Genomic DNA, 20,517 nt, shown 5'->3' with positions numbered 1-20,517 from the left:
TAAAGTTCTTGAAAATTAAGCATATAGTATACTAAAAGTAAACCTCATTAAGTTCCCACAGCATAGATAATATAAATACTATTCTCTGAAAATAATGTGAAGATCTTTTTTTCATTATTATTTTACATACCAACCAGTTTTCTCCCCTTCTTTTCCTCCCATTCCTTCCCCCCACCTCCCTTCTACCCCCTCATCCATTCCTCTCTCTCCATTCAGATGAGATAAGGTCTCCCTTGGTAATCCACAAAGCATGGCATATCAAGTTGAGGCAGGACCAAGCTCCTCCCCACTGCATCAAAGATGAACAAGGCATCCCACCATAGAAAATAGGTTCCAAAGAGCCAACTCATGCATCAGAGACAGGTTCTGGTCCCACTGCTAGGGACCCCACAAAAGACCAGTCTACACAACTGTCACCCAGATGCAGAGGACCTAGGTCGGTCCCATGCTGGCTTTCTGGCTGTCAGTCTAGAGTCCATGAGCTCCCACAAACTCAAGTCAGCTGTCTCTGTGGGGTTTCCCATCATGATCTTGATGCTTCCTTGTTCAAGCAATAGTGGAGAGGGTGCCTGAACTGGCCTTCCCCAGTAGTCAGATTGGTGACTACCCTAATTGTCATCATAGAGCCTACATCCAATACCTGATGGAAGCAGAAACAGAGATCCAAAGCCAAGTACTTGGCCAAGCTCTGGGAATCTAGTTGAAGAGTGTGGAGGGATTATATGAGTGAAGATGGGTTTTTATAACAAAATAAGAAAACAAAATTTGTCTTATATCTTGAATTTTGTTGTAAAATGTTGGTAAAAAGGGGGGAAATGAAATTGTAGGATGTTTTAAAAAATTTAAACTCCATATGAGAATCTATAGACTATATTTAAGGCAATATTCTGGGAAAAAGAATAAGTACCTATTTCAATAAAAAATGAAATGTTGCAAATAAAGCATCCCAATTTTTAAAAGTAGAAAATAAAAAATATAGTTAAAGTAAAAAATAAAATAACCTATAAAGAAACTACCACTTTCAGACAGGCAGGAATTAATGCTAGGTAAGAGAGAAATAAAACTAATAAATATTTCCCATTTTAGAATTATATCAAGTGTCAGAAAATTATTCCAAATCTGGCCTGCCATCTATTTCACATGGATCATAAGCTAAAAATGGTTCTTACACTTTTTAATGGGTGAGGAGTAAGATTAATATTTTGTGATACATGAGAATTTTATTACTTTTGTGTCCAAAACTTCATATTGAAACACAGAAACATCCTTTATATTTTTTATAGTTTTTTGTTTTAAATGTATAATTGTGAAATAAATCATATGTGATGTGCTCATCTACTGTCACTGAGCACCCCACAAGTTACAATGACAGTTATAACTTGGCAGCATTTCTAGTACTATGCCTATTTACAAATAGCATTTAATTCTACTTTCAAATTTAAATTTGTATTACCAATACACACAAGTCAAACAAAATCACAAACCCTGAAAGACATGCTTCTAAGGCACACTTGTGTGTGGATTATTTTGTTAACCAAATAAAGTGATAAAGGATTGTGTTTACTGGGGTAATGGAATTATATACCTCTGCTAACAATGTAAGGGTGTTAATGATCACCAGATCACATTACTGACGTGAGCAACAATCATACCAGAATTTCTACATACAAAGAAAATTAAGCTGAAACAAAATAAATTTCTATTAACTAAGCCAGAGTCCTTCACTTTAACTGTGAGTTAATTAGGATTACATTGTATTTAATTGTAGCACTCAATAAATGCGTCAAAAAAAAAAAAGACTAACACACTTTCAGTGAGAACTATGGCTAAAAATGTTGGCACTAGGAGCAGTATCAAGTCAATCCAAACACAAAGTAAGTGAGTGATTTTGAGACAGGAAAGAAAGGGACATGCATGTGGACATGGGAAGAAAGAGCTCCTCACCAAGTCTGGTTGAAGCCTATTGTCAGGAAAGAGTCCAGAATTCCAGCATGATTAATGTTCACTGCAAAAATGGCCAACATAGAGACACTTTTTTATAAACCAATTTTTGTTAAAGATTAATTTTTAAATTATGTGTCTGTGTAGGAGTGTGTTCATGTGCCCAGGAGGCCAGAAGAGGGTACTAGAAATCCTGGAGCTGGAGTTACAGGTAGTTTGAGTTGCTCAGTGTCAGCATTAGGAACTGAACTCAGGTCCTCTCCAAGAGCAGTACAAGCTCTTAACTGCCAAGCCATGTCTTCTTCAGACCCTTGTAGCTGAAGTTTTCCTGTGTTCTGCCCTGTCTGGTCTGCAGCTGCTCAGACCCAAGTAAACACACAGAGGCTTATATTAATTAAAACTGCTTGGCCATTAGCGCAGGCTTACTACTGACTAACTCTTGCACTTAAACTCAGCACATTTCTGTTCATCTATATGTCGCCACATTTTCTGTGGCATTACCTGCGTGCCATTACATGCTGCTCCTTGGACGGCAGGCTGATGTCTCCTCTGTTCTGCCTCCTTCCTCCTCTCTAGTTAGAATGTCCCACCTAACCCTATTCTACCTCACCATTGGCCAAACAGCTTTATTTATCAACCAATCAGAGCAACATATTTTCACAGCATACAAAAAGACATTCCCCTATCCCTTCCCCTTTTCTTTCTAAACAAAAGGAAGGCTTTAACTTTAACCTAGTAAAATTACATATATCAAGCAAGAATTATAGTTACAATATCTAGCCTATTTGTATTTTGTAAAATTAAAGAAAATATTTTATTTTTCTTATATTTGTGAGTCTCAATTTCATATCTAATTTATCTTTTATTATAACCAAGGAAAATTATAACTATCTATTCTTAAACTACATCAAAGACATCAGAAGGATATAATACTACCTAAGTCAACAGGAAGTGCATTGTAAGCAATTTCCAAAAATCTAGAATGACAAAGACAGCTGGTTGCCTGGATAGTCACCTAAAATTCTTCTGCAATATTGGGGCATCCATTTTCAGTCCATAGGCCTAGAGTCTCTCAGTCATTTTTCTCTGTGTCCTGTAGAATAACTGACAGTCTCCTCTGCAAAGCGGGAACCTGAAGGGCCATTTTGCCTTGCAAAGTTCAGTGGTCACCTTCCAATGGTCCTGAATGTCCAGTCAATACAACATTTTGTCAGGCAGTCCAGGCAAGAACAGTTTCTCGCCCAAATGGCTATTTTTGCCAAGAAGATAAATTCTATATGGAGTGTCTTTGACACCCATCTTTTTCTTTGAAGTAAATCAGTGCTGCCAGGAGCAGACATGTCTCATTGTCCATAAAGTCTAAGTTTTTAAAACATTTTAAATGCCATATTCTGTAGGTCTTTGAAGTGTTTGAAGATTACCTAACTAACTGAATTATATCTATGTATACCTAGAAAACTTAAGTTTGACTATCATAGAAGACATTATTAATCTGTATTTCTTAATTATCCAGTACAATTTAAATGCATTAAACATATCTTAAACAAGAGTAGAAATATATATACAGTATAATAAAAACTCTAAATTTGTATCAATAAACTAAAATCCATAGCAATGTAAAACATTTTTAAGCAATTAGTTGCTCTTTAAAAGTAGGTTCTTTAATTTACTCTTTCATCCTATCATATCTATACTATCCCCTTTTCTTCTTTAGAGATTATACTTATAATCAACCTGCTTTAAAAAAATAAACATTCATAAACAATGTTTTGAGAATTTGGGCATAGCTTCTCATACTACTTCCTTCTGGACGAAGGCACTGGCAATCTAATGGGGATCCTGACAAAATTAAAAATTATGGTCAAGTCCTGACTGGAGTAGTCTTGTGATGCTGTATTGTCTGTGTCAGTTGCCTTGAAGCTGTTTGTGGATGTTGGATCATCTGGGCCTCTCAGGGGGTCTTCCTTGATCAAACCATATTAGCCTGGAAGCAATCCACAGGTTCTCATCTTCTGTGGAAACAAAAGCAGAACCTCTTTTCCAAAGTATCATATCCTTAGAAATAAACTTTGAAGTCCAGATTTTATATATATATATATATATATATATATATATATATATATATATATATATATATATATGTCTCCCAACAGCTTTTACAATCAAATGTCTTTCCACACTTAAAATTCCCAAACACAGCACAATCCATTCTGTGTGATATCCATCTTTACGTGACTTGTTTTTTATATTACCTTTTTTTTTTTTTTTTTGGTTTTTCGAGACAGGGTTTCTCTGTGTAGCTTGCACCTTTCCTGGATCTTGCTCTGTAGCCCAGGCTGGCCTTGAACTCACAAAGGTCCGCTTGCCTCTGACACCCGAGTGCTGGGATTTAAGGCGTGCACCACCACCGCCTGGCCATTACCTTTACTGTATCTTTAAAGACTTTATTTTTTAAAACTATTTCTTTATATAACTGTCTACATTTATTTTCTTCTCTCTTCCAAGCCTATGTACATTTTTACACATTGTAAACCATTCAAAGTCTTATTCTATCTGAATCTGTCTTATTGTGAATCTATTGCTTTAAACTGCAGCATTACTAGGACTGAAATAGCTTTGGCTGCTGGCTGGTTCTGCCCACCTTAGCTTTCCCACATGGCAGAATTAAATTTACTGCCAGCTTTGGGAACCATGCTCACCACCGATTCTTGAAAGCAGTGGGTCTATGCTTCCATCTAGCAGTATATAGCCCAGAAACTTTTTTTCTTCCTTCCTTCCTTCCTTCCTTCCTTCCTTCCTTCCTTCCTTCCTTCCTTCCTTCCTTCCTTCCTTCTTCCTTCCTTCCTTCCTTTTTGTACTAGCAAAAGCTAAAACTGTTATGATGCAGTGCAGTGTGCGGCTTGGAGACGCTACTGTGTACTGTGGTAGAAATCCTGCCATGCTGCACTCAAGCCGACATGCCACTGTGGACCTGCCATACTGTTGCTCACGGCTTGCCTGAGACACAACTAGGAAGATATTTTTAGCTCTATTTTAGAATCCTTTTTTAAAGCTTTCTCAGGTTTTAGGGGAAGCTCTTGCTCCACGTGTGGGTGCCATAATAATGTTTAAATAACAATGAACCATTCTAAAGGTGTTAAGTGTGTAAGACCTTTTCCATTTCCCAGTTATAAAACTACTTTCTTGGGGATCTCACAAGAAATCCCATTTACAGTAAAGGACATGACTGTGGGGTCTTGCCCCACCAGAAACATAGGTTACCTCTGAAGAGGTGGCCTGGAACTGAGGAAAGTTAAGTGCGCTGCTTGCCTTTTCCAGCCTTCCTCTTACTCAGAGACAATCAGACACAGTGGGGAGTCAAGTCAAGCAAGAACTCGTTTATTATTAGGCAGTAAGCCTCTTTCATAGCAGAAAACCTCAGAACCCTAGGAGGGGGTGGAAGGAACCAATCAATCATTTTAAATGTCATCCTATACTCATTTCTTTGTTTACAAGTTGTTTATGTACTGACATCATCTCCTGATTTTTGTATCTAATCTTAGCATAAACAACTTGGGCTAACTTCCTCTTGGCATCATCTTTGTAGCTCATGTATGCCCCACAGATGACTTATATTGTGTAATCCTTACAATCCTTGGTTTTTCTTATCAGGTGGTAATTCCACTCAAAGTACCTACAGTGCCACCCTAAAATCCCACTTGTAAAATTAAAAAAAAAAATCAGGGAAGGAGAAAGTTTCTTAACAACACTTGAAGACTTAATATGAAAGCAACCATAATACATGGCTTTCCTATGACACTCATGCATAATTCTTCCTTGAGAAGCCCACTCACACTTAGCTGTCTTAGCCTTTCCCCGAGTTGGGTGCTTCTCTTTTAATTAACCCCAATGCTTAAATCTATTTATAAAATCTCTCTTTAATAAACACCAATAATGCTCAATACTGACTCATTCTGAAATTCTTTTCTGCAGCCAACTCAAGAATCTGGCTTTACTTGAGTGGAGATACTTTGTGGAGGAGGGTACTTCTCAGGTTACTGATGGCTGTTCTGGGATATTTTCTTGCTATTCTGCCACAAAGACCAAAGAACTGCAGAAGAGAGTATTTTCGAAGATGGACAACCACTACTTCAGTACAACCTAGTAAAATATGTAAGACTCAGAATAACATTTTTCCTAGAGCAGCTCTGTGATGGGAAGGCACAATATTTAATCTTTTCATAGTGTCATCTTGTTGAGTTTCCAACATGTTTTAACTTGTGGTATTCTGGCATATATTCCATCATAGCAACTGAACTCCTTTTACAAACAACATAGGTGATACCATTCTTGTTAAAATCAAAGCATTTTCATATTATTATGAAACATACATTCCTGATCATGCTTTAAAATAACTATTTGAGACACAGTCTACACTGTAGCCCAGGCTGGCCTCAAGTTTTCTTTTTCAACGTGTGTGTTCTGGTGATCAGGCTTAGTTCCTAAGGTTTGGTGGCAAGTATCCTTACCTGATGAGCCATGTCACCAGCTCTTAGGTTTCCCTCTTGAAAGATCCATTTTCTTGGACTTCTATCTAATTTGCCCTTCCTTCTCTTTCTACTTTCTCTTAGAAGTCTCCTTCTCCATCTAGTTGTATCAGTCCTGATCCAGCCTCATTACTCTTCTTATATTCTGACTCCACTATATGATTTTCATTATCAAGTAAATCCAGAAATTAGCCCTTATCTCTCTTCTGAACTCAACTATATTGAACCACACCAGAATTTATTAAACCTTCTACTTTAGTTTCAATCTGGATTCATCCTCTAATGTATTCTTTCAGTCTCAGACATCGAGTTTCCAAATCAGAAATCTATCACCCTCTTTGCTACCAAACCCAATTAATCACCAGAGAAATTGATTCTGTGCCTAATCTCAAGACCATTCATTTCCCTTTCACCCTACAACCCATCCTAGCAAAACCCACAAGATTTCTCTGCCTTTAAATCTTGTTCTTCTACTGTCAAAAGCAAAAATTAAAACTATCAAAATAAAAAAAAAGAAAATAGAACAAATTCAATTATAGCTCTCATAGGTTTTTATCTGCCAAATATAAACTAAGGCACCCTTGAGTCTACAAAATATACAAAGTGCTCTCATACCAGACTGTGGCAGAACAATGTGTTTTTTTTTTTAATGTGGGAATAAGGAAAGAGAACAATTGAAAAAGCATTATTTGGTTAACACACAGTTAGTTTTTTTCTTTGTTTTATTCTAGGTGAAAACACAGGAGACTTCCCTATTGTAATCAATTTACTCAGAATGAAATTTGTGTTTCAGCAACACATAATGTGGGACTCTATTCTCTTGAAGCTTCAGTCTGATTATATGGCATTTAGCAATTTTGGCTTTGTCTAGTCTGTTGGGACCAAAGGTAGAAGCTCAAACCAAACAAAGGCCACCCACAACTTTTTAACAATTCAAATTAGTGTGTTGATGATCCCCATATAAGAAATTATTTCACTCAGATCAAAACCCTTTGGTTCCTGTTTCCTTAAGAGTAGAATTTAAATGTCATACCATGCATTAGAAGAGACTTCATTAACCAGTCCTTTTTTTTAATACTCTGTTCCAGTCAGCCTACAACTCTTGGCTTTCCCAAAGTGGAGATAATTTCTCCTGTTTTGGACTCTATTTGTGTTGTTTCTCTCTCACTCCAATCATATAAAAACTAACTGAATTCTTCAGTGCCTAGTGTAAAACATCCCCTTCCCCTGAGCAGCTCTCCACCCCTACACTACCTGTCACTGTAACCCACAAACCCTTCTGAACTGTTGATGGTGGCCCAGCAACTATAATAAAGGAACCAGTTAGCTCAACTCATATCTTTTGTAGTTTGTTTCTATGAGTTATAATAAAGAGAGAGAATTTTTGCTTACTTAAATAATGCAGACTCCTGTAAAAATAAGCAGACACGGCCAACAGCAAGAGAAATGCAGGTAAGAGTAGCTGGAAACAGCTTTCAATTAAATAAATTAACAACCACAAAAAAAATGATTTCTACAGAGAAAAAATTATGTCAGAAAGCACACAGATATTTCAGTTATATATTTATAATACCAATGAGTTACAATAGCAGATTTGTGATAAAATCCTAATAAAAATTAATCTGATCCTATAGCAAGCAAAATAAGAACTATGAGCTGGAGGTATTATGTAATAGTAGAGTGCTCACACAGCAGGCTAGTGGACTGGGTTCAATCCTTAACACACCCCCACAGAAAGATTTACCAGGCTTATGACAATTCCTCAAGTAGGACTCCATCTAACAGTGGCATGTCTATTTTTAATATATTCTCACATTAATGACTTTCAATCATTTACAATTTGCCAAGGATAATTTCAATAATTTTGATTTCTTTGGGATGTTTTCATTTATGTTTACTAAGCAAGGGCTAAATAATTTAAGAATTATTTTCAAATGAGTTTCTAGTAACAATTTTAGTAGAAGAAAAATGTGCTTCTTTCAAGACAGTAATTTAAAACTAAATTACTCCAATACAAAATTTAAGGAACATCATATTTTAGAGATTTGTTTCTAATAACACATGCCTGTACACATACGAACTTATACACACACGTATACTGTTTTCTGTAGGAAAGGAATCAACAGGATAAATACATTTACATAGGATGGAAAACACATTTTAGAGAAATACACACAAGATGTATATAAATGCAAATTTAATATATTATCAGTTAAAGTTTTATTACTCAGTAATATATAGTGGGACCAGTTTACAAATGATGTGGTTGTGGCAACAAAAGTGACAAGAAGGAACTCAGCACTCAACATGTTTAATAAATAAAGTGTAGTGATTCATTAAATGATACTTGCAGAATCAAAAACTCCAGTACTTCAATAGAACTTGAACTGCGGCCTTGTGAACAACCCAACTATCTTAGGTAGGTAAAAAACTCAAGCATCACACTCTATAGGAACTACTATGGAAATGGATAGTTAACTGTGCATCAAGTTGAATGGCTCCAAAATATTGGAAAGTCTTCTAGGATAATGAGAAATCAATTTACCATCTTGGTATAATTTGGTTACTTTCTATAACTTCAATAATTTTTCACAATGAGGGCACGCAAGCCAGACTCTAATGAGGTTATGTAAACATTATAAATGCGGTCTGTTTTCTTAGTAAGGCATTTATATGCATTTGTATGGAATTATTTATTGAACTATTTATAGAGCTTTATGTAAAAATTAAGTATGTATTCCCATCAGGTACTTTATCTAAGAATTTAGTCTTTCTGTGGGGCTCTAGTATTATTACATAGTGATGAGTCATCTCTGTCATGTATCCTTGGAGAAGAAAGAAATTTTTTTAAAAAAAGTCCGTTTTACTATAACCAGACACAAGGATACAAAACAACTAAGACACATATCTAAAGATAACCAAACCCACCCCTCCCCCAAGACAGGGTTTCTCTGTGTAGCTTTGCGCCTTTTCTGGAACTCACTCTGTAGCCTAGGAGCACACAGAGATCCGCCTGCCTCTGCATCCCAAGTGTTGGGATTAAAGGCAAGTGCCACCACTGCCCAGCTTAGATAACCAATTATTTAGGCAGTATCTTTGATGGGACTGGTTTCACGTGATTTTGCACTAAGACCAAAGACAGCTATCTCCTTTTTCTTGGCTTTAATTAATATGGTGCTCATTTTATAAAAGGTAAAACCAACATTAGAACAATGTTTTTTTTTTTCTAGCAAATCTATGTCATGTTTATAATAACTAAATATTTAAAATTACTTATCCTGAGCAAAAATAAAAATAAGAACAGTTTTGACTACAGAATAAAATTCCTTCATTGTTAAACACCTTTAAAATTCAACCATGGAACAAAATCAGTATGACTAGAATTCAGACTTCTGATGTCCACAGCAAACCTGAATACTTTAGGCAGAAATAAAACACACAAGTAGATTATACACAACAATAAAAAGCATCAGAAATTGATGCATCTGGATTTTGTTAAGTATAACAAAGGTCCTCGGTCCTTCATGGATGAAGCTGGGAGAACCATATTGAACAGTGTACTGCCATGAGCAGAAATCACTCAGAAAGGCCACAATGAATTCTTTTTTGGATTAGGCAGAGGTTTGTTTTCCCACTCTTCCCCAAAGACCTAAAAGATATATTTGGAAATACAAGATGAATCTTGTTTTCATAAAAGCATTATGGCCACTTCAAAAGCTGAAGTCTCTTGAATGTTTAGCTTTAGCCCTCCCTCGCCATGAAAAATAAAGAACTCACTACCCAGCAAAGCAGCATAATGACAAAATATTTACACACCAGTGAAGGCTTTGAGGAAGGGCTTTGCAACATGGATCAACTACAGCCAACTCTAAGATTCATTCTCTAGTTTGTGATCAAAGTGCTTAGGAGTGAGAACTGCCAGGGTAGCAAGGATTCTCTCACAGTATTAAGGCCTGTCCACATGGGAATGGTCAGTTAAGAATCAGCACAGTGAGCATTAGATAATGACTGCTGACCCTGGGCATAGAACCCCAGGCTTCTTCAGCATGAGTTTTCTTCTATTCAAACATTTGCTCTTCCTCTTCATCTGCTTCTTCAATAACCTGAATCTCATCCGCTTGAGGTAAGGAGTTATTCTCCACCTGTAGTTTGTTTCCCTCAGCTTTACATTTTTCTTCTTCTTCTATGATTTCCTTCCATATCTTGTGGTTTTCAGTAAGGTGGTGCATTAGTTGACAAAATATCCGCCGCCTACCTTTCCTTCTTTGTGGTTCTGTGAAATTTAAAACAAACATGTATATCAAAGCAAATATGATTCAATTACTCATTCAATAAATGCCTCAGTGCCCACTCTAATCTAAGTAGTTACATAAGCTCTAAAGGTAAAAATGTGAACAGTAAGAGAAAAATATCCACACTGTATAATCACATCCTAACAGAACAATATAGATAAACAAAGCTATGAGTGATAGGGGTTGTTCTGGAAGGAAACAAAACAGGGATGAGGTACAGAGAATACTGGGTTAGAGGGGAGGATAGTGCTGAAATCTAAGATAAAAATTCTAACAATCCAAAGTTAAATTCAAGCTTTAATGTTTTAATGTAGTAAATTAAATGTAATTACCAGTACTCTGGTAAATATCATTTATTTTGAAAAGCCAGTCAGCCAACCCCAAGTTGGCATAAAATTATTCTCTGCTATGCTAGCCCTAAACACAAGGCATTTATGACTGAAAAGGGTAGAAGGTACTTATACAAGTGGAGCCCGCTGACAAGCAATGGCTGAACAGCATCTACAGAGAAGTACCCCCACTAAATAACAATGGAACTCACACTGTGTTACAGTTCTGATTCTTAGTATACTTAGGGAAAAAAAAGTGTCTAGTTAGGCGTAATTGAAATCTTACTTTAAAATAAATAGGAAGTGGCATTTCATTAACAGTTTCAAAGACAGATTTTTTTTTATTTTCCACTTATCTTCTTATTCAGAAAAATATGTTGCTATATAACTCATTCTTAATATCAAAACCTTGGTTCTCTCAGAGCCAGGGGCTCTGTTCTCTTTTTCTCCCCACTGTTTTGATTCATTGAAGTTGTGCTCCCCAGCTGTTCTGATGATTGAAGAGGGTGAGATGAGGAGTCTAACTGCTGCGACTCACTTCAGAAATGTTTAGATGAGCATTTTCTGGAGGTAAGCATCATGAGAAATGCTGCTTTCATTAAGAGTCCCTGTTATACCATAGATGTAACATAGTACCAGCACACAGCAGTTATCCAAAACCTGACTATTGAATCTGAACACTTAGACAGGAGTTAACATATCTGTAAGATGCAAAAGTCTAAATCCAAATTAAGGAATATTTGTAGCTAGCAGCATTAAATAAAACATAATTTCCTTCTATTCTTACTCAGATTTAAATTGTCTTCTGTTTCTTCATCATCTGAATCTAATTCTTCACCATCATCATCATCATCATCATCACCACTTTCTGTATCATCATCCTCTTCTGCTTGTATCCACTGACCAGGCAGCAAGCCAGCAGCATCATAGGAATTGCACAGAGGGCCCACAATGTGGGTGATAAAAGATTCTTGGAGTTTTGCTAGTTGAGGAGAAGAACGATCCATGAAGGGACTAATAGGTAGACCAAGGGTTGCTTCTTCATCTCCCTGAGCATTTCAAAAAGAAAAATACATTTAACCACCAAAAATCCAACCATAAAGGTTTACCATTAAAATTACCTTGGGTTTTTTTTTCTTTTCTTTCTTTTTGGTGTTTTTAGAAAGTATCTCTCTACATAGCTCTGTCTGTCTAGGAACTCACTTTGTAGACAAGGTTGGCCTTGAACTCACAGGGATCTACCTGCCTTTGCTTCCTGAGTGCTGGGATTAAAGGTGTGCACCACTACACCTAGAATCTTGAGGTTTTAAAAATACACAGTCTACATCAAAATAATCTTTACACAATACACTAATGACTGTAATTATTGTTAGGATGGAGTGTGGCTTGATGGGCACATGTTCACCTGGTGTTCCAGAGACTACTAGCAGAGGAAAGAAGTTACTCTGTCTTTTCTCCATTTGAAAAATTTTAAACAAAACTGTATTCTCAGATTCTGTTTATATCAACTAGTACAGCTGATATTCAATTAACAGGGAAGATAATTTGACAATCAATCTGCAACATTCTGTAATATCAACATTAATGGTTTATAATTAATACATTAAAGCTAAATTATTTGGTTTGGCATAATAAATGACTATATTTACTTAGTTTAAGATTATAATGTAACTTTCATGCTTCTATTCCCATTCTCAATAACAGGTTACATAGTATGGTATTTTATAACTTCCAAGGGTGGGTAAAAGACATTGTACCTTTTACAATACAACATAGGGTAATGCATGATCAGACAGACTCAACTTCATTACTCCTACTTTCTTACACACAGGAGCTCTAACTTTGTAAACATCTTGAGTACTCATGGTTATTAAGCCAAGGACTCCAAAAGAATATAGTATAGGTAGGTGGTATTGATATTTTCAAGATAATGACATTTGAAGCTTGTAGGGAAATCATCTTTCTTCTACATTATGGGGAATGCCCTCACCCCCCCAAATGGCACAGATTCTGCAAATGGGTAAGAATCTTTTAAAGCCAAGATTTTAAAAGATATAAAAAAAAAAATAACATGTTTATAATTCAAGTTTTTGAAAACCACTCAGTATCTACTCTAAACTCACTTCTATCCTTTATTTATTTTCTGTCAGGTCTTTTGTCCCATAGATATTTCCAATACAAAGAAAGTCTTTCTATAACAGACTTGAAAGTGTCTTTAGGTGATTAAATATGTTCTGAGAAGACCATAAAAATCACTTAAAAGCTACAGTATACTTAACCATCTTTATCATAGTTTTTAAGGACTCTCTTCAATAGCTTCCTGTCTGGACTGTTTCATTTTTGGGGGTGTGGGGGTGTAGGGGATAGGGAGGGGTGTTGTCACAGAAGCCTTCATTCTTTTCATTCTCAGTTACAAGTGCAGTCAATTTGCTGGACACTGGGAGTTTGACCATGCTCCAATGAGTATATGGGCAACACAATTGGACTTGGTGGGGCTTTTTATTTGTTTTGGGGGGGCACAAGGTGGGAGAGTGGACTTGGGAGGAATGGGAAGTGAGTGTGATCAGGATGTATTGTATGAAATTCCCAAATAATTAATAAAAATATTATGTTGAGGGGGAAAAAACTACTTCATTTGGAAATCAACTGTTTTAAGTTATAAATTCTCAAAGTGACCTTGGAAACCTTTAGTCAAGAGTACAATCAGCTTATTTCAGACAGGTAATAAGCTATTTTTGTTTGCTACTTTAAATGCTAGCAGTAATGAATGGTTAGAGAGATAGCTCAGTTGTTGAAAGTACTTCTAGAGAACCTGAGTTCAAGTTTCAACATCCACATGGGAGATAACAACCATCTTATAACTTCAGGTCCAGTGAATCTGAAGTCCTCTTCTGACCTCTACAGGAACCAGGCACACGTATGGTGCAGTCATCAATTTGCTGGACAGTGGGAGTTTGACCATGCTCCAATGAGTATAGGGGCAACACAATTGGACTTGATGGGGCTTTTTGTTTGTATTGTTTTGGGGGGCACAATGGGAAGGTGGACTTGGGAGGAATGGGGAGTGAGTGTAATCAAGATGCATTGTATGAAATGTCCAAATAATTAATAAAAATATCCATATACACAAAATTTTAAAAAAAATATTAGCAGAAAAGGTAAACTTGAGAAACCACTAAGAGCCAGGGTACATGCAATGTTTAACCCCTTTCAGGGCAACTCTTATATTTCCTGTAGCAATCAAAGCCCCCAAAGGTACTTTCTTCATATGGCAGTCCTTCAAAATCTCGCCAATCTCATGTTTCATCTTACCTGCTCATAAAACTCATTCACAATGCCTTCTGTCCATCTCAAATGTAGATCCCGAGCTTTTGCTGGTCCATTTATATCAGCTAGTTTGATGCACACCTGGCAGACTAAGAGACGGTCGTTTTCACTGGTCCATTCTATACCATTACTATTTACATCGTTGGCCTATTTTGGACAAACAGAATTGTGTTTTAGGTTCTGAGTCACAAGGAGTTTCCAATGTTTGTTAATACCAATTACCTTAAAATTGTTTTCTGTGCAAAGGACAGGGAGAAATTTCAGTAAATGCTTCCCTAAAATCAGAATACATCGTAACGTGGACCTATGTGGTAAAATGTCCCACTAAAGTACTAATAAGATTTTGTTTCAAAGGAAGCATAGCTTTTTATTTAAAAAAAAAAAGACAGCTTTGGTTTCATTATTAATTATCACAGAGAATAAAAATGCATATGTATGTATAAGTATATGTATGTATATATAATATGTATTAAATATATGTACATATGAATCTGTAAATCATAAGAATTGTAACTATTTCTATTTTAAAGGCCACTTAAAAGAGCTAAGGAAAAAATCAGTTTTAGCTGTTAACAGGCAGATACAATTCAAAGACATGAGTCTTATAAATTCAACTCTATGGTCTAAATCTTAACTCACAAGGATATTAATTCAGCATTTAACCTATTCAAATCCATTTCTTCCTCTATAAAGAAGAGATGGTGGAGACACTGCAGCCACCGCCAGGAGAAGCAGCTTGTGAAGACGCTGGGAAGCCACCAGCCACGTGGCAAGGTATAGATTTATGGAAATGGATTAATTTAAGATAAAAGAACAGTTAGCAAGAAGCCTGCCACGGCCATACAGTTTATAAGTGATATAAGCGTCTGAGTGATTATTTTATAAGTGGATTGTGGGACTGCGGGGCTTGGGGAACCTGGAGAGAAGCCCTCCAGCTACAAATGGCGCCCAACGTGTTGGCAAAAGTTTCTACCTAAAACCTGAGAAAAGATTCTAAAATGGAGCTAAAAACAGCTTCCTAATTGTCTCTCTCAAATGAGCGGCAGCTGCCGGTTTGAGCTACTGGTGGGTTCCTAGCGTTCGAGCTCGGTCTGCAATATGGCGGGAATGAGGCCTCTGCAAGTGGCACATTAAGCTGCGTGGTAGATTTACCCTTTGCTAGTACAAAACAAAAAAAGAGGTTTCTGGGCTACACACTGCTTGGATAAAAGCATAGACCCACGATGGCTCCCAGAGCTGGTGGAAAATGTACCACCGCCATGTTGGGAAGCTGAAGGGGGTGGAGCCAGCAGCCACAGCACCATTTCAGGCTTAAAAGGCTGCAGTTTAAAGCAATAGGCTCAAGGTAATATAAAAAATAAGCCACATAAAGATGGCTACCACACAGAGAATCTGGATTATGTTCTCTTTGATATTCATAACTGAAGAGAAACATTTGATTGCAAAAGCTGTTGAGTTATGCCAAAATGTGTATTTTAAAGGTACCTTAACTTCAAAATTTGGATGTAAGGATATGTTGCTTTGGAAAGGAGGCTCTGCTTTTGTTTCCACAGAAAGCCAGAGGCTATGGATTTGTTCCAGATTAAGATACATCAGGTTTGACCAGCCAAGACCACCTGAAAGGTCTCCGATGACACCATGGCCCAGATGATCCAACATCCAGAATCGTTTCAAGTCACGGACTACTCCATGATCCTAAAATTTTCTTTGTGTCCCCATAAGATACAGCGCCCCCCTCCAGCAGGAAGTAGTAAGAGAAGCTACGCCCAAATTCCCAAATATACCAAGCTGACTTTGGAGATGTGTAAAAGTTAAAACCTTCCTTTTAAAAAAAAGAAAGGGGAAGTGCTGTGGGACGGTCTATATGTCAAATTGCTCTGATTGGTCAATAAATAAAACACTGGTTGGCCAGTGGCCAGGCAGGAAGTAGGTGGGACAAGGAGAGAGGAGAATTGTGGGAAGCAGAAGGCTGAGTCGGAGAGACACTGCAGCCACCGCCAGGAGAAGCAGCTTGTGAAGACGCTGGGAAGCCACCAGCCACGTGGCAAGGTATAGATTTATAAAAATGGGTTAATTTAAGATAAAAGAACAGTTAGCAAGAAGCCTGCCACGGCCATACAGTTTATAAGTGAAAAAAAAAAAAAAAAAAAAAAAAAAAAAAAAAAAAAAAAAAAAAGAGATGGTAATCTTGTCAAACACTGCCATAAGGATGAATAAACACAGTGCCTGGTTGATAATAAAAGCTAAGTAAATATTAATTAGCATTATTTAAGTGCAATTATCATTATTAGATAGGCAAATTTAGTATACTTCTTATTTCCTCTTGGAAATAAAAACTGAGGAATCAGCAGCTTCCTGCTAGCTAACAATAAAGAGGCAGGGCCTAATTCTTTCAAAAGTAAAACAATGGTTCTCAACTTTTGTCTACTCCCTGGCAGTCACTGTCATTATCACTGTTGTCAGCAGTTTAGTGATTCTAGATGCCACAGTGACTATGAATTCTCTGAAGGGAGGGGCTGTGAGCTTCTTTTCCCCAATCCACAGCACAGTGACCACACACACACACACACACACACACACACACACACACACACACACACACACACACACGGCAGCTGTGGGATGAGGAAACAAACCATTGTCAAACAGAAGAGAAGAGACATTGCTCTTCTGCAAGGTCAGCAGTAGAGAATTACTAATACTTCTTAGAAACACAACTTTAATTTCACAAAATGTCTCACTTGTCACTGAATAACTCAAAGTTTGTTTTAAAAACTTTGGATATAATTAATTGGTTTGTTAATATTTGAAAGAAAGCCACAATAAAATTCATCTATTTGTCAAAAAGAAAGCATAGCAAGCAGCAATATTTTAAGACATATTTCCATAATAATAAAAATGTTTATTTAAAAGAGTGTGATAGGGCTGGAGACATGGCTCAACTGTTAAGAACACTAACTGCTCTTCCAGAGGTCCTGAGTTCAATTCCCAGCACCCACATGGTGGCTCACAACCACCTATAATGAGATCTGGTGCCCTCTTCTGGCCTGCAAGGACACATGCAAGCAGAACACTGTATGCATAACAAATAAATAAACAAACAAACAAGTAAGTAAATAAGTAAATAAATATCGTGATAGCTGGGTGGTGGTGGGACACACCTTTAATCCCAGCACTCAGGAGGCAGGGGCAGACAGGTCTCAGTGAGTTGGAGGCCAGCCTGGTCTACAGAGTTCTAGGATAGGCAAGGCTATACAGAGAAACCCAGTCTCAAAAAATCAAAATAAATAAATAAATAATAGTATGATAATATTATTTAATATCAGTTATTTACTCTTATTTCATATGTAATGTAATTCCAAATTAACATCAAAGCTCATATTTCATTTATAACACTAACAATAACAATTTCCCTTTCAAAATCAGACACTACTTTACACAACAAACCTTGGCATTGAATTCAGCAAGGAAATCAAAATGTTTTTTGAGATCTGTGGCAAGGATTGCTTCTATGACTAAAAATCGAAAGCGCTTGAATTCCACATGATCAAGGTTAAGCAGGAAGTTGTATTCTGGGCGAGAAAGATACAGATTCCAAGCTGATGCAGCATGATGATTTTCTAGAACAGATCTGTCATTGTATAAAACTGCCTAAAAAGAATAAAGAAAAATGAGACACACATCTTACGTACGGGAGCTTTAATAAGTCAATGTCAGAACAGGTCAGAATCATGTGCACCTACCACAAATGAGGCATGTTCCAGGATTTTCCTAGCTATGATGAAAGGCTGTAATGGTTTACAAAAGTGCAAAGAGGCTAAGGACACCTTTCCTTCTGATGAGCACATCTAAAATATAAGAGTTGTCCTCAGGTACTCTGCAATACCATGCTGCCTCCCAAGTGATGGAAAAGTGATTTGAAGTAAACATTCAATTTGTAAAGCTTCTGATAATAAATCCATTGGGATACAGAACAGGGTTAGGATACAGCTCTGTTCTGCAGCCAACACAGTTAACTAAAGAGGAAGAAGTGATGTCCAGGGTAAGCCAGAGACCCCTGTGTCTGAGAACGTAGTCTATATTCCCTTCCTGACATGCCTGAGTACTGAAAGATAAGCATAAACTAGGTAAAATCATAAATATCCTGGTTTCAACAGTATGAGCTGGCTTTTCTCTACCCTCATACCAGTGGAAAACCCTGAGGGGTATTCAGAACCAGTAGAATACAGAATTTCTAAAGCTCTACCATCTCTAAAAACTAAAACATTTTCAAAATTGCCAAAGAAGCAGTAATTATTTAAAAAAACAAAAACCCATGTCAAGTTATATTAAAGGCCAGGGATTAATAAGCAGAAACAAAACTCTGTTCAAGTTTTTCTGATCCTTACTGCCTAATAGGAAAGACAGATAAACAGAGGAAGCAGTATCAGGTGAGACATATGTGAGCTTGATTCCTATATCTGTTATCTGAAAATTAGTTAGTGCCTAGATGTAAGCACACCTGCATGCCATCATGTGATCATGTTACACAATGGAATGATTTAAGCAGTTATGACCCACCAAAAAAAAAAAGCCTCCCATCAATCTTCAGAGAATTAAGCATCATAAATGCCCCTAACAAGACTTCACTTCAAGAACTTCACAAAGGGACAATTTATATTTAACAGTGATGAAAAATTCATGTTTAATTTAATGAAGACCAATAAGCTATCAAAACAGCTCCATCATATCAGAAAGAAGTAATGAAACTCCCAGGTCATTAAAACACATTTTTCATGGGCCAGTAAGATGGCTTAGCAGGTACAAGTGTTCACTACACAAGCCTGATGACCTAGTTCAATCCCTGGAACCCACATAAGGTGAAACCCCCTGAAATTGGTCCTCTAACCCCCACACGCGTGCGCACGCACACACACACACACACACACACACACACACACACACAGAGAGAGAGAGAGAGAGAGAGAGAGAGAGAGAGAGAGAGAGAGAGAGAGAGAGAGAGAGAGAGAGAGAAATGTTTTTAACACACTCTTCAATGAGTATTTTTTGAAGCTAGCTAGCTGGCTTTAAAATCTCTCAGAGCCAGGGGAGTAAAATAAAAGAGAAAGTTTCCAGTTCCTTTACTGCACAAACTGTCCTTGGAAATTACTTAAAGAGAAATAAAATGGGAGCAAAAATCAAAATCAGTAGCAGAGTCCATATATGATCTCCATACTAGAAACTTCAAATTAATGGGAAAACTAAGAACAGGTTGAGGAAAGACCAAGTCACCTGTGGAGGAAAGACCAAGTCACCTGTGGATATGAGAATGAATTGTGCTGTAAGGAGCTGAGTCTCTGAATGAGAAGAAACTCTGGGAATATGAATGGGGGTCTGTTCCCTAGCTGAGTGCAACCTACCACACTTCTATATTGAGAATTATTTAGTCTGAGGACTGATACCCACACTAGTGACTCATTCTCTCCAGGCAGCTTCCTCTGATATTTTAAGAGTTAAGTCTTCTGCCTGGAGGTAAATGCAAGACTTAGGTCACTGGGCATGCTCTTGGAAAGGACTGTTGGATGCCAGTCTCTTCCTATCTTTTTCACATGCTGACTGCCCTGACACAAGAGTTTTGCTTCACTACAGACTCCTCACCATGAGTTACATCCACACAGGCCAAAAGCAATGTGACCCGCTGACCTTGTAAACTGAAAGTTCTGAAATGATGAGCCAAAATAAACCATTCCTTTTTACATGATGTCTGCTTTAGGTATTTTATCAGAGTAACAATTTTTTTTTATAAAAACATACTTTTTATATGTTGTTTCTTTTTATCCTTAATATCACATTTTTTTGTTCCAATGAAAAACTTTGTGTGTTATACGTATAATACTTGTTAATATAGATGGGTGAACATGTGTGTGCAAATGCATGTAGAAGCCAGAGGTTGATGGTGAATGTCTTTCTTGATAACTATCTTTATTCTTGTGACAGTCCCTTTGTGAACCTTCTGTAGCTCACTGTTTGGGTAGAAAAGATAGCCAATAAGCTTCAGAGACACCCACTGGCTTTCCCCATCCAAAGCTGGGATTACAAGGACATGCCACTATGCCTGGCTTT

At 37.1% G+C, this 20,517-nt stretch overlaps 2 protein-coding genes across 4 annotated transcripts in view; one reads left to right on the top strand and one right to left on the bottom strand.

The window, feature by feature from the left end:
* Cyp2r1 (cytochrome P450 family 2 subfamily R member 1) overlaps window positions 1-18,726 on the top strand; it is a 37,689-nt gene extending 18,963 nt beyond the window's left edge. For 2 of the 3 annotated variants that reach the window (XM_042282193.2, XM_042282204.2), the window contains 2 exons: window positions 5,914-6,093; window positions 7,199-18,726. In XM_042282193.2, the coding sequence (XP_042138127.1) occupies window positions 5,914-6,093; window positions 7,199-7,338 (320 nt within the window). In that variant the 3' untranslated portion in view covers window positions 7,339-18,726. The remainder of the gene's footprint in view (window positions 1-5,913; window positions 6,094-7,198) is intronic. The other variant, XM_042282205.2, reaches the window with a different exon arrangement.
* Pde3b (phosphodiesterase 3B) overlaps window positions 8,014-20,517 on the bottom strand; it is a 146,938-nt gene continuing 134,434 nt past the window's right edge. Inside the window, exons 13-16 of the mRNA XM_006978652.4 lie at window positions 17,863-18,066; window positions 14,401-14,562; window positions 11,876-12,137; window positions 8,014-10,740 (exon numbers count right to left, since the gene is read on the bottom strand). Of these exons, the coding sequence (XP_006978714.2) occupies window positions 10,526-10,740; window positions 11,876-12,137; window positions 14,401-14,562; window positions 17,863-18,066 (843 nt within the window). The 3' untranslated portion in view covers window positions 8,014-10,525. The remainder of the gene's footprint in view (window positions 10,741-11,875; window positions 12,138-14,400; window positions 14,563-17,862; window positions 18,067-20,517) is intronic.

This window comes from Peromyscus maniculatus, chromosome 1 (assembly GCF_049852395.1).
Source record: "Peromyscus maniculatus bairdii isolate BWxNUB_F1_BW_parent chromosome 1, HU_Pman_BW_mat_3.1, whole genome shotgun sequence".
Lineage (NCBI taxonomy): Eukaryota > Metazoa > Chordata > Mammalia > Rodentia > Cricetidae > Peromyscus > Peromyscus maniculatus.
The sequence above is the reverse complement of the archived record's forward strand: the minus strand, read 5'-3'. Positions and strand labels throughout refer to the sequence as shown.